Source organism: Gossypium raimondii, chromosome 13 (assembly GCF_025698545.1).
Source record: "Gossypium raimondii isolate GPD5lz chromosome 13, ASM2569854v1, whole genome shotgun sequence".
Taxonomy (NCBI): domain Eukaryota; kingdom Viridiplantae; phylum Streptophyta; class Magnoliopsida; order Malvales; family Malvaceae; genus Gossypium; species Gossypium raimondii.
This window is the reverse complement of record NC_068577.1, coordinates 52,251,522-52,264,943: the sequence shown is the minus strand read 5'-3', so window position 1 is coordinate 52,264,943 and position 13,422 is coordinate 52,251,522. Positions and strand designations below refer to the sequence as shown.

The 13,422-nt window shown below is 32.4% G+C and overlaps 3 protein-coding genes across 5 annotated transcripts; 1 reads left to right on the top strand and 2 right to left on the bottom strand.

The window, feature by feature from the left end:
* The first annotated feature begins 930 nt into the window (after window positions 1–930).
* LOC105783336 (pathogenesis-related protein PR-4A) lies at window positions 931–1,516 on the top strand. The gene has a single exon (XM_012608734.2). The coding sequence runs from the start codon at window positions 964–966 to the stop codon at window positions 1,390–1,392; it is 429 nt and encodes a 142-aa protein (XP_012464188.1). The 5' UTR covers window positions 931–963; the 3' UTR covers window positions 1,393–1,516.
* A 391-nt stretch (window positions 1,517–1,907) lies between these two features.
* Window positions 1,908–6,267, bottom strand: LOC105783334 (uncharacterized). Its single transcript, XM_012608728.2, has 13 exons — window positions 6,127–6,267; window positions 5,771–5,833; window positions 5,482–5,652; window positions 5,239–5,370; window positions 4,863–5,002; window positions 4,634–4,720; window positions 4,164–4,289; window positions 3,488–3,640; window positions 3,300–3,371; window positions 3,018–3,119; window positions 2,538–2,708; window positions 2,363–2,442; window positions 1,908–2,210 (listed from the first exon to the last, which is right to left on the bottom strand). Exons 1-13 carry the CDS (start codon window positions 6,155–6,157, stop codon window positions 2,153–2,155), a joined length of 1,386 nt encoding a protein of 461 aa, XP_012464182.1. The 5' UTR covers window positions 6,158–6,267; the 3' UTR covers window positions 1,908–2,152.
* A 2,842-nt stretch (window positions 6,268–9,109) lies between these two features.
* LOC105783335 (uncharacterized) lies at window positions 9,110–10,272 on the bottom strand. Of its 3 annotated transcripts, none has more exons than XM_012608731.2 (3): window positions 9,885–10,272; window positions 9,471–9,802; window positions 9,110–9,383 (listed from the first exon to the last, which is right to left on the bottom strand). In XM_012608731.2, exons 1-3 carry the CDS (start codon window positions 10,055–10,057, stop codon window positions 9,304–9,306), a joined length of 585 nt encoding a protein of 194 aa, XP_012464185.1. In that variant the 5' UTR covers window positions 10,058–10,272; the 3' UTR covers window positions 9,110–9,303. The 3 variants fall into 3 exon arrangements, with proteins under 3 accessions (XP_012464185.1, XP_052482601.1, XP_052482602.1); XM_052626641.1 differs by having other exon boundaries at window positions 9,471–9,784; XM_052626642.1 differs by having other exon boundaries at window positions 9,471–9,781.
* Window positions 10,273–13,422: the final 3,150 nt, after the last annotated feature.

Below are 13,422 nucleotides of genomic sequence, written 5' to 3'. Positions count from 1 at the left end.
CGTTTTTCTGAATTTCGTGGACCAAAATCGTTGTTTTAATAAAATTAAATCGTTTATTAAAAACAACCACTTTTCAAGGTGATCCGATCACACCTCATCAAAAAGGATCGGTGGCGACTCCCGTTTTCGTTTTCATTTTTCAAAACCCAAGTCGACCCCGTTTTCTATCCAAAAAATGGTGTCAACACATTTAATATAAAATAAGTCATATATATAATTAACTTTTTCTCTTTAAAAAATATAAATAAAATATAAAATACTTATATAATATGGATTAAAAAGCAATGACTAATTTTTTGATCAATAAATAAAATAAAATAAAACGTATTGACCAAATAGTTTATTTTATTTAAATTGATTTTCTTTTCCTTTTTCTTTTTAATGTTCATTAGCCTTTGCAAATATAATAAAAGAAAAAAATCTTAGAATCTGAATTTTATTTGATGTTTTATATGTCTATTTTATGATTCATGTTCAAAGCTCGTGACTATTTCTTTTAACAGTATTATCTCTAAAATTGTACATGTATTTTTTCTGTACAAATGCAATGTCTTACCATTACATCCAATGATTTTTAAAGTTTGATGGTATACCATTTAAATATATATAATTTCAAAATTGTGTATGATATGTTCACCTACATAGGTGATTATATAAATACAATGAATTTCATTACAAATATAGTATTTGCAGCCATTGAAATTTCAAAGAAGACATCCGTTAAATGCGGAACAGCACGATGAATTAAATCAAAGAAAGACACAATAGTTGAGTCATCATCTAGAATCTGTATTAGTGTACCGAAGAAAATTAAATGGAGATTTTCATTTTCACTACGGACTTGGAATTTTATAAGCTTTCGGTCATCACACGACACTGGGAAATCTCATGAACAATTGAGGGAATAAATTCCCTATAAATTGAGGAGCCTTGGGAAACATGTAGAGGCAACCAAAAAAAAAAATGGAGAAATTGAGAGTTTGCATAATGGTGTTAGCTTGCGTGGTAGTATCGGCGGCAGCCCAAAGTGCTTCCAATGTGAGAGCTACTTATCATCTTTACAATCCGCAGAACATAAACTGGGACTTGACTGCTGCAAGTGCTTTCTGCGCCACATGGGATGCCAGTAAGCCCTTAGCATGGCGTCAAAAATATGGATGGACTGCTTTTTGTGGTCCTGCTGGTCCTCAAGGTCAAGCTGCTTGTGGCCGATGCTTAAGGGTGACCAACACCGCCACTGGAACTCAGGCAACGGTGAGAATCGTGGATCAATGCAGCAATGGAGGGCTGGATTTGGATGTTAATGTATTTAACCAACTTGACACAAATGGGATTGGGAATGCTCAAGGTCACCTCACTGTCAACTATGAATTTGTAAACTGTGGTGACTAAACCCACTTTTTAGTAATTAAAATGAGTTTCAACCAAATAAATGCTTTGTATCACTACTAAATAAATCCATTCTCGAATAAAACTTAGCAGCACTTGTTGCTTGCAAGTTGCTAAATTTACTAAATATGATGCAATCTACAAGGTATCTGCAATCGCAATTTAAATTTCTAATAAATGTACTACATGATAATTGGCGTGAAAGTGCCTTAATTAGAGATCTAAATCATGATTATTCCAACTCTTTGACATAAAAATATTACTTCATTAAACAGTTAGATTACTAGTTCTTGATTCAATCAATAAAAAGTTAAGATTCCAGTGAAGACAAGCACTGGGATCTTTGCAGATTTGGAGTTTTGATAGATTTTATTTGTAGGCTTCAACTAAATTGAGTGGTAAATGGCTAAATGATAAAAATTTACTACCTAGAGAGTCGATTAATCTGATTCTAACATTAAAACCCATTTTTTACAACCCTCCACAAAAGAGGTGGAAAACATAATTACTGCTGAGGGTAGGTTTCAATTTTTTTACTTTGATAATTTGAATTGTCTTCTTGATGTTAAGCATGCAATTCTCATGGTGAATACCAACACCAATTTGTTCTGCTAATCTTACATTCTCATGCTCATTAACTTTCAGTTGTGTTGTTTCGCAGATAAAGCATTCTACAAATAAACATTCCCTTCCCAACTTCAAAATCCGCACGGTTTGTTACCCATCATATCTTCTCAAACCTTTGGTGTATCAGCTCAGAAAACTAACTAGATTTTTCTTGATCGGTACCGTGAAACTTCCTCCCCGCTTCAACAGCTTCCCTGCAAAATTTGCAAATTAAAACCACGGAATCAAATATCAAGATGTTGCTTGGAAAGAATACTAATTTTTCAGTTAACAATAGGCATATTGAGTTTGCAGGCACCATAAAACGACGACCTAAGCAGAGAAGATGAAGACTGAAATTACTGACCTGAAAGCATTTACGAGCTCTTTATTTTCGGGGTCAAGCTGCACACCCTCGTAAAAGGCATTAGCTGCTTCATCATATTTCTGCAATAAAAGGAGCGGCTAAAAATGGTCTGATATCAAAAATAATAAAACCAGTATGAAACTTCGACAACTGTGGTAAAAAGATTGTAACGTGCCTGCAACAAACGCAATGCAGCACCTTCTCTATAGCAAGCTTTTGGCCAGTCTGGTCTTAATGCTCTGCAAGCCCTTGCATCTGCTAAAGCATGCTCAGCTTGTCCGAGACGAATCCAGCAAAGGCTTCTATTTGAATGCAGTGCAGCATCCGTTGGATCTAAATCAATTGCCTGTTAAGTTAATCAGCAGATGAGATTAAATTCTCAAGATCGTGTTCTTAAAACTAGTTAACGAATTTAAATGCAGAAAGAAACTCAATTCACCAAATGCCACAAACACATTTGCCTTCATGTGATGTGCAAGGTTAAGAAATCAAGTGCCAAGAAGTACGGTTTCCGGGATTTGCCACGATTTGATGGAAAAGATATGGTTAAATGTTCCAAAAATGAAATTTGGGTCTAGGAACAGGTGATTTCGACCTTGTATTAGAAAAGGATGACTACTTTAACGCAATTTCACGAATGAGATTAATATCTTACTTGTGTATATGCATCTACAGCCATATGAAAATCTTTTCTTTTGAAAGCCTCGTCTCCTCTTGATTTGGCTTCTGCAGCTTTCTTCTTAGTTTCGGGTGTCACCTAGATAAATAACTCAAGACATATAACGAGGAGAATATATGTTCTCTTTCTTTAATTCAAACTCTATGAAAATTACAAGCAGCAGTTAACCACAAAGAAAAACCATGTGAATCACATTTCTTTAGATTAAAGGGGACAGAATCAACAAGCAAAAATCACAAAATAGATTAAAGGAGACACCTCAGGGAGATCATTTGCCGGCAATGCAGTGTCCCTTGTTGACTTGGCTTCCGTCAGTTTTTTCATTTGCTCCTGCAAAATTCACCTCAAAATAAATAAAGATAACAATATTTGTTAAAATTTGCATTCATAGCAAAATCAGACATCAAGCATTATGCTCAAATTTGATTCACAGTAAAAACTAGTACCAATTGTTTGTCAGTTTCAAACTGCATATATTTGAGAATTCCTTCAACAGTCCACTCTGGAATGGTATCGATTCTTGACGTCAAAGGAAATAGTATCTCAACTGCTCCACGATGACCTCTGGCAGCTGCAACCCGGACGGGCTTCAGGCCATCCTGTGATGTGAAGAACAAAGAAACAAATGCCGGATTAACTCAACAAATAAATAATTTTGAGTTATACTTTCTTTTTGGCCATTTTGAGGAGTTATACTTTAGTTTCTTTGACTAATCCTTTTCTTTTCTCTATCGAACTCCTGCTCAAGGTCCCGTTCAAAATAGCAAACATCAATTATCAACTATACTTCTTTATGGATTAGATCACAGCTCAAGAGTAATGTAAGACCATGCAGAAGGCAGATATAGCTCCGACACAAGTGAAAACCCATCATATGGCACAAAATGTATCAATAGAAGCAACTGGCACCGCCTTCCGAGGCTGCCAGGCTTCGTAACTTCAAAGTCCCGGATGCACACTTAAATTCGCACAAGGGCATTGAAGAAGACAAAAGAATCATCCCTTTAGGTAACAGTTTTGGTATTTCACCATCTAATAGGTAACAGCATACAGATCACTAGAAAAACCTTTAAAGCTCAAAAGTCTATTATTTTGGAAAAATGAATGTATTACTAAACTCACCTCATCAGTGGCATTAGGATCAGCTCCAGCTTTCAGTAAGCTGTTTATTAGTTCAGGGCTTCCATGATCAGCTGCAATATGCAACGGAGTTGCTCCACCAGCTGTAATATTCACTTTAGCACCTGCCTGCATATGATAAAATGCAAGACTCAGTGACAACAATGAAATGGTATAATTGAAAAATATATATATATATAATAAATGTTCTAAAATCAAATTAAAATGAGTAGCAATCCATCCAACTAGCAGGGACAAGAAACAAAGATAATAAATGAAAAATGAGGAATTTTTGGAATTTTTTATAGAGTTAACAAGCTTCCTATCTAGAAGTCACCTGTCAAGCAAAGCTACTAAAAACAAAACGAAAGATTTAGTAATTTCTCTTCTAAAATTTTCATTAGCGAGCATTTTATAGCAAGCGGCAAAAAGTCAGACATAGTGGAGCACTAAGAAGATTAAAGAGGACAAACCTGAATCAACAAATCCGTGCATGCAAGTGAACCTGCTGCCACTGTTGACAACAATGGAGTGATATTATCCTCGTTTTCAGCATTTGGCTGCAAAAGTAATCATCATAAGCAGTAAAAGACAAATATACATCAATGAAACTTTTAAAAAGGAGTCCCTAAAGAAAACACAAAAAATTTCTAGTCTCTAGAATTATTTTATTTTCATATACAATATGAAAAGAGAACATACATTAGCATGATAATCTAATAATACTTTCACAGCTTCACGTTGACCATGACCAGCAGCCCAAACTAAAGGGGTACCAGCATCACTTTGTGAATCAACCTTGACGCCTTTGTCCAGTATATACTTCAGCAATTCAACATCCCCTGCAGGCAAGAAGTAGTAAATTGGAGGTAAGAATAATTTTTTAAGAAAAGAATATAATGAAGGGAGTTCAAACGACCATGTACAGTAGCAACTAGATCAATTGTTTTATAGTAAACTACATAACAATGAGCAATGGATCATAGTAACATCATACTGAACTCTGATTACTGCACTATCACATCGGAATAACAGCCCCATCCTTAGAAAAGGAACAAACAAGCTAAAGAGCACGCACCAATTCCAGCTGCATGATGTAAAGCAGTGGCATCTAAGTTGCTGGGTATAGCAGGATCGGCGCCATGCTCTAGAAGGTATTTTGCAGTGAGAGTATGACCTTGCCGGGCAGCATGAAGGAGAGGAGTGTCACCTGCATTTTCAATTAATTCAAGAATATAACATAAAGAATCTTTTAGCACATAAAAAGAACAGAGTATTAAGAAAATTTTGACTATGTAAGACGAAAAACTCAAATGCATACCATCTTCATCTTTTGTGTTCACATCAAGCTTCAATTCTTCCAACAAGTATTTACACACCTCAGTCTTGCCCTCTCTTGCTGCAAAATGAATTGCCCCTCGTTTGTTCGCATCCTTAATATCTGCCACCGTTTTAGCCAGTCCCTTCCCCTCATCAAGTTGAGAGGCAATCTCTACTCGAAACATCCAAAAGTTCGAAAAAAGAAAAAGAAAAAACAAAAACAAAAGCATTTCAAAATAATATTTAGCTCTCGGAATAGTAAAATTAAAACATAACATGAGCTGTCTTACTCTTGAGAAGATCAAGGTTCCCTGTACAAGCAGCGTTTAAAAAGGTTTGAACTTTCTGCCTCACTGCAATCAAGATATCAACAAGTTCCCAAAATTTAAATCTTCAAGCATTGAATTTTGAAAGTCAGAGTACAATTTTAAAAAATAAAAATAAAATGTTTGTTCAGCTAAACTACATATAACCGAAGAATTAGAAAACTTGCATCAATATTACACAGACAGAAACATAGAATCCCCATTAAAGTATACAATTTTTTAAGTCAATTTTCCAACTTTAAACATAGAAGATGAGAAAGCCAAATAAACAACAATGAAAAACAGTATTAAAAATATACGTAGTTGAAGAAAGTATGAACCTGCAAGGGCAGCTGAAGCATCTGGAGCCATGGTTACTTACTATTGCCTTCGTAAAACCCTAAACAGCTTTATTTTCTTTTTCGTTTTTTTTTTTTTGGACCTATTTAAGAATTTCTTAATATAGGTATTACCCGCGTTTAATTATATACTAATCTCCATTCCCACCCTCTAAGTAGTGGGTTCATTATTTATGTCTAAATTATTAATTAAAATTTTGTATATTTGAAATTTAGTCCATTTTATTTTCAAGAACTTTAAAAAGAAAAACTCGCTTGCTAGAATTGTCCTAAAAAGGTATTGTAACAAACTTAAATTTAATAAAAAATTTAACGATGTTAACAATTTTAAATTCACTTAGTATAATCAAAATAAAGTATTTAAACTAATGACATTATAAAAGTTGAGGTGCGAATTATGTCAATTTGAAATATAAAGATTAAATTGCGATTTAAACATAGTTTAAGAACCAAAATTGAAATTTGACCATTATAACTCAAAAAATAGAGGATGAAAGTTGAAATTTAATGATTTCTTATCATGTAAAAGAAAAAAAGGGGGCACGTGCCTTATAGGAACGCCATAAGGTCTTCAAAATTAAAATATAAAGATTAAATCTCAAATTTGAACATAGTATAGGATTAAACTTAACATTTGACTATTATTGTATAACTCGAAAAAATAGAGGATCACATTTGAATTTCAACTATTTATAATGTCAAAAAAAGGAAAAGGACATGTGTCTAGGCCCTGAAAAATTAAAATATAGAAATTAAATCTCAAATTTAAACATAATATAGGGATCAAAATTGAAATTTAACCATCATTATATAACTCAAAAAATAGAGGGATGAAATTTTAAATTTAACTATTTCTTATAATGTAAAAAGGAAAAAGAAAAGGACGTTTATCTTATAGGAAGGTCATAGGAACTTTCTTTTATAAAGAGTTTGTCAAAAATTAAAATATAAGTTTAAATCTTAAATTTAAATGTAGTATAGGGATCAAAATTGAATTTTGATCATTGTTATATAACTTGAAAAAATAGAGGATCAAAATTGAAATTCAACCTTTTATAATGTCAAAAAAAAGGAAAGGACAGAAGTCTTATTGAAAGGGCTTAAAATTAAAATATAGAGATTAAATCTCAAATTTGAATGTAGTATAAGGACCAAATTAAAATTTAACCATTTTATATTATTTAAAAAGTAGAAGGATCAAATTTGAAAATTGACCACTTCTTATAATGTCAAATAAAAAGAAACCGATGTGTCTTATAGGAAGGCCCTCGATAATTAAAATATAGAGATCAAAACTCAAATTTAAACATAATATAAGAATTATAATTGAAATTTGATCATTATTATATAATTCAAAAAAAGTAGAGAGATCAAATTTAAAATTTAACCCCTTTTATAATGTCAAAAAAAAGAGAGAGAAAGGGACATGTGTCTTATAGCTAAGCCCTCAAAATATTATATAAAGAGATTAAATTTTAAATTTAAACATAATATAGGGACTAAAATTAAAATTTGACTGTTATTATATAGAATTTATAGATGTATCGGGTTAATAGTGTCTATTTATCAAAATATATTATATTTATACTTTAAGTTTAGTTTTATTCATGATTTAGCCCTTAAACTATATCTATTTTCTCACTTTGGTACTTAAACTTTTTTTGTCTCATTTTGGTACTTGAACTTTACATTATTTTGGTACATGAACTTTACGTTGTTACCCGTTTTGGTACCTAATAGCTAACGAGTTTAAAAAGAAGTCAACCAATCAAAACGTGTTGCGTCATCGATGACATGGCAAGTTGTCTGATGATGTGGCACGTTGAATCGACGTTGATGAGTCAAAAAATATTAAAAATATTTAAAACTATAAAAAATATTTTAAAATGAAAAAAAACTAATAATTATTAAAATTTAGAAAAATTAGAATTTAAAATTTATTTTTAAAAATATAAAATATAGAAGGACCAAAAATAAAATTTGACCATTTTATATAACTCGAGAAAATGTAAAGGGATCAAATTTGAAATTTAACCATTTCTTATAATGTCAAAAAAGAGAGAAAAAGCAGGGGCAAACACAAAAAGAAAACTAGGAGGGGCCGAAATTGAATAATAATTTTTTAAAGGGATTAAACATAATGTATTAATTTATTATTCATCATTTTTTAAGCGATTAAATATAACTTTCTTCATTTTTGAGGTCAAAGTGTAATTTTACCATAAATTAATTTTTACTTTATCATTTTATAGAAGACTTAAATAGCAATTTTTCTACAACAGCATGATGATTCAAACTGATAGCATTGAGACAGTTCTAGCAAATTAAAATCAGGCTTGTAATGATTTAGACTCAACTCGATCAGGAGAGTTTACCAAAATTTATCCAAAACAAGACATTGGGGCGTTCGACATATCCCTAGGGAGGATAATGGAGAAGTTGATGGAATCACAAAATGAGTTCAAGAGAGGAGAGAAGGTCTTCAAGTGTTTGAAGTTTTCCCGACGAGGATGTAGTTCCATTTTATTGTAATCTTTTCAATTTTTATTTTTTTTTGTCTTTTCACAAAAAAATAAATTTCCATTTGAGGGGGTCAAGGCCCTGCCTACCCCCTTCAAATTTGTCGCCTTAGAAAAAAAAATATATTTACCTTATAGGAAAGCTCTCAAAATTGAAATGATAGAGATTAAATCTAAAATTTAAACTTAAAACATTGTTATATATTTATAAGTGTAGGAGGTTAAATGTTGTATTTACAATTTAAATTCTTTTAACATTTGATAATTAGTCTCATTTTGACTTTTGAGAATAAAAAGCTATGATTGGAATCTTAGATTTAAAAATAATAATTAATAACAAATAATGTCAAAAGTATGGAATTATAAGAATAATTTTATTAATAATATGTGAAATATATATTATATTAATAAAATTTCAAACATTAATATTTTTAAGGTAAGTTTTATGGAATTTGTTTATTTAAATTGAATCCCTCTAAGTGATCTCAAACAAAACAAAATTGGATCTCAGCCAAAATTGGATGTATAATAATAAGAAAATGGGAACCTTAGACCCTCTCTTACTATCTTTTTTCTCCTTACTCTAAAATTTCTTTTCCCTTAGATCCTTTGCCTCTATACCAAACCATGCATGTACACTTCAACATGACTGCATCAAAGAACATGCCACAGCTTGTGCCCAATGCCTTAGCTTAGTCTTCACTTGCTGAGGATTATCTCCTGCTAAACCAAAATATATAATCCCTTATAACCAATATTGCAAATATGGATTTACATCATTGTTTTTGGCATTGAAATGAACATTACCTGAGATGTAAATTTTCCAATCTAGCTCACTTCTAGGGCTTTCAACACATGGTGGTATGTAACCAACTGAGGGAGGTGATGGTGAACAACTTTGGCTTTGAGGGGATGGAAGTGGTGAAAGCTGTCGGTTTACAGCAAAATAAAGGTCTAGAGCTGGCAATGTGTTGCATAGCTTTTGAGCTGCTTCTTCATTGAATCCGAACCCTAGTTCTATGCACCCTTTAAGTTCATACAAATCTTCATCTGTCAACCCATTTTCACTCACGATAATCCCTTCTTTTTTTCTCTCTTGACGAAGAATCTGTCGTCGCCTTCTTTCCCAAGCAATGTCCCTAAATGTAAAGTCTCAGACATGACACGATTACACGGTACAAAAATAAAGAAGAAAGCTAAAACATGATACGAAACACGAACCTAGAGGTCTCGAACATGGACAATTGCTTGTATAGAAATTTCTTGTCAATCATCAATGGCGGTGGCTTTAATCGCATTCGTTGCAACTGTTCTGTTTTCGAGTCACATAACGGTGAGGACAGTGAACGTGTGACGACCTTTGTTGTCGCCTCTAATCCGTTGTATTTCATCATTTTTTTTTGGATAATTACTATAAAAAAACACCAAAAAATTTCTTATCTAAATCCTAAAAGATGGAAAAAGAATACCTTAAAAGCAAAACAAAAAACAAAATAATAAACTTCTCTCTTTTCTTTTGCCCGAAACAAAAATGAAACAAAGAGAGAGGTTTATTACACCAAATTGGCCGCGACAGCATGCAAAGCTGACACGGCCAAACAATTGTAAAAAAGTGAAGAATGGCTAATGAGGTAACCTTGGGATTAACTTTATATATTATAGAAAACAACACAAAAAGGATAATGCGCATGTGCTAATTTAATGGAGAAAGAAAAGGGTTAACATCCATTAAAGGGATTTAGCTTTGTTATTCAACCATCCATTTGTAACTGTCCATACTAATTTTGTGGGGATAGCTTACCTACATTCTTGTGATAAGATTCTTTGCTAAATCAACTGTTGATGTTATTCATTGTAATAAATATCTATTGGTGAATATCATGGAAGGAAGAAAAAAAAATTTCCTTCCTTTTGTAACTTGAGGCATAGTTGGAAATTGGATAATGTAACACCCCTCGCCCAATCCAATCGTCAGGTCCGAGTTATGAGATGCTACAGTCGTTGCTAGAGCAACTACTAACAAATTCACAATAAAATCATCATTTCACATCAACATTCTTTCAATCAACAACAATACAATATTGAATATCATGAACATTCTTTCTCAGGTCTTATACGAGCATACGAATGCTTTGAAGTCAACCCAAGATCGAATAGGGACCTTCTTGCAACATTCTTAAAATTTCAAATCAAGTATATTATAAATAAATCATTCCAATATTCAATCATGTCATAAACACCTAGATATTATGATACACAATTAAACTCGAGCCTTACACAATTAAACTCGAGCCTTAATCAAGCTTATGAAAGCTCTTTTATAAACCCGAGCATTAAAAAAGACCAAATTGCAATGTTTTAAAAAATTTCAGAATACGTATCGATATCCCATAAAGGTAACAATACTATTTTGGCCTTCGGTGTTTCAAAATAATTTAAATTAAAATGAATGTATTGATACTAGGCATAAAAGTACCGATACCTTTGTCAAAGTATCGATACATTATTTTTGTATCGGTATCATTTTTAAGTTTGATGTTTTGATCACATTCAAGTCGAGTGGGTTAATACCTTGAAAAAGAATAAGAAGCCTTTATGTGTTACTTGTAGTGATGGAGAAAGAGGAAGAAGAGCATCTCAGAAAATATGTGGCATTTACCATTCAAGTTAGTTCTTCATATGTAACTGACTCAAAAGATGTCAATGGTTTAGACATTGATCTCAATAGAATTTTATGGAGACCTATAAGACTATGTTGGATAAATGGAAGCATATATACAAGATTAATGCTAGTCTAACTGATGAAAAGTCATTCCTCAAATTTTAGAATAAAAAACTGAAAAAATAGATAAAGCTTGAATATTCTCTCTTAGAGGATAAGACTACAAGATTGGAGCCTACCTTAAAAGTGCTTGCATCAACTCAATCCTTGTTAAGAAGTTCAACTCTATCAATAAGAAGCTAGATGAAACTCTAATGTAACACCCTTCACCCATCTTCGTTGCCGAAATCGGATTACAGAATGCTATAGAATAAACAGAACAAGAACATGTGAACTTAATTAAAAAAATCAACAATTCATTCATCATATCTCAACCATTCAAAAAAAACATGCTTTTCATACAATTTCGAGCTTTAATCAAGCTTACGAAAGCTCTCAAATTAATCTGAAATCAAATAGGATCTTAATTGAAAACTTAACAAATAGTAGGACTTTATCAGAAATTAAGGATCACACAGTCGTGTGTCCAAGTCATATGACAGACTGTAACCGTGTGTGCCTAAGTCACACAGCCACGTCACCAAGCCTTGTAACTAATTGTAATAGTGTAAACCTAGAGTCACACAGTCGTGTCGCCAAGCTGTGTAACAAACTGAAGCAATGTGGACCTAGATACAAAATTTTCAACTTAAAGTCACACAGCTGTGTTTCTGAACCGTGTACAAAAATTTAATGACCAAATGAACAGTACCACACGAGCATGTGGCTAGCCCGTGTATCTTTCTATAATTGTGTTGGCCCAAAACTTCTGAATCAAAACAGAGCACACGGTTGTGTCACATGCCCATGAGTGACACACAGTCGTGCATTAGCCTGTATGTGCCAAAAGGTACCTTATAATTCAAGTTACAAAACCAAATTCTCACATACACAATAAATATGCACTTAACCAATCCTTGAATTTGTTGAAAATGCACCAAAGCATGCCAAAATATGTCATTTTCCTAGTTCTAACCAATATGTCATAAGGCACCATCACAAACATAAGTGTAACGCCCCCTAACCCCAAACTGTCGCCGGAACAAAGTTACAAGGCATTATCGGACATCTCGGACAATTTACAAATAATTCTTAGATAAATAACGAACATATATAAAAGAATCATAAATTCATATAAATTTATACTAACTGACTTCATTCATTTTTTTTAAAAAATTCAATATAACCTCTTTATAAATATTGAACCTTCCCTGCAAATTTCAAATCGCAACCAAACCAATTCCAAGATTTCAACCAATGCATTTATATACTCAAATATACTTAAATCATACTTGACATATTGACTTAACAACTTAATTAATGAAAACCCTATTATCATTTCTAATTAGTTCATAAACTATTCAAGCCATTCCAATTCAATACCAATGCCATAAACAATTTCTACCATTTTACTAATTAAATCATCAAAACACCAAATATCTTTCTTTACAACAAAATTATATAACATACCAAAATAACCATTATAATCCCTATGTACATGCCACTTTCATTTAAAGGAAGAAAACACCACCAAAATATTTATGCTGGAGTCGGGATCGTTTGGATGCTGGACCGAGACTCTTGACTTCTACCAACCTGCGTATGAAAACAACCGTACGCTGAGTATTTTATACTTAGTGGTATTACCATAATTCAAATTATAACAATAATAAGCATGTAATGCAAAAGTCATACATATAAATTTAAATTCAAATTTCATATTTCATATTTCATATTTCAACAATAACAATTCATTAATTAATATCATATATCCACAATTTGAACTTGGACACATCATGAACCTTAGGTTCATTCTTCAATCTCATATCACATTTCAATTCACAATTTAACTTTTTCTTCTCATTTCAGTAGCTTTATTGATCAACTCATTCGGTTTATCATTTCATTATTTACCCTATTTACAAAGCTCGGACTTTGACGGATACACGGATCCAACCAAACACTCCAGTATGGCACCAGTGCCTCATCAGATAGTTC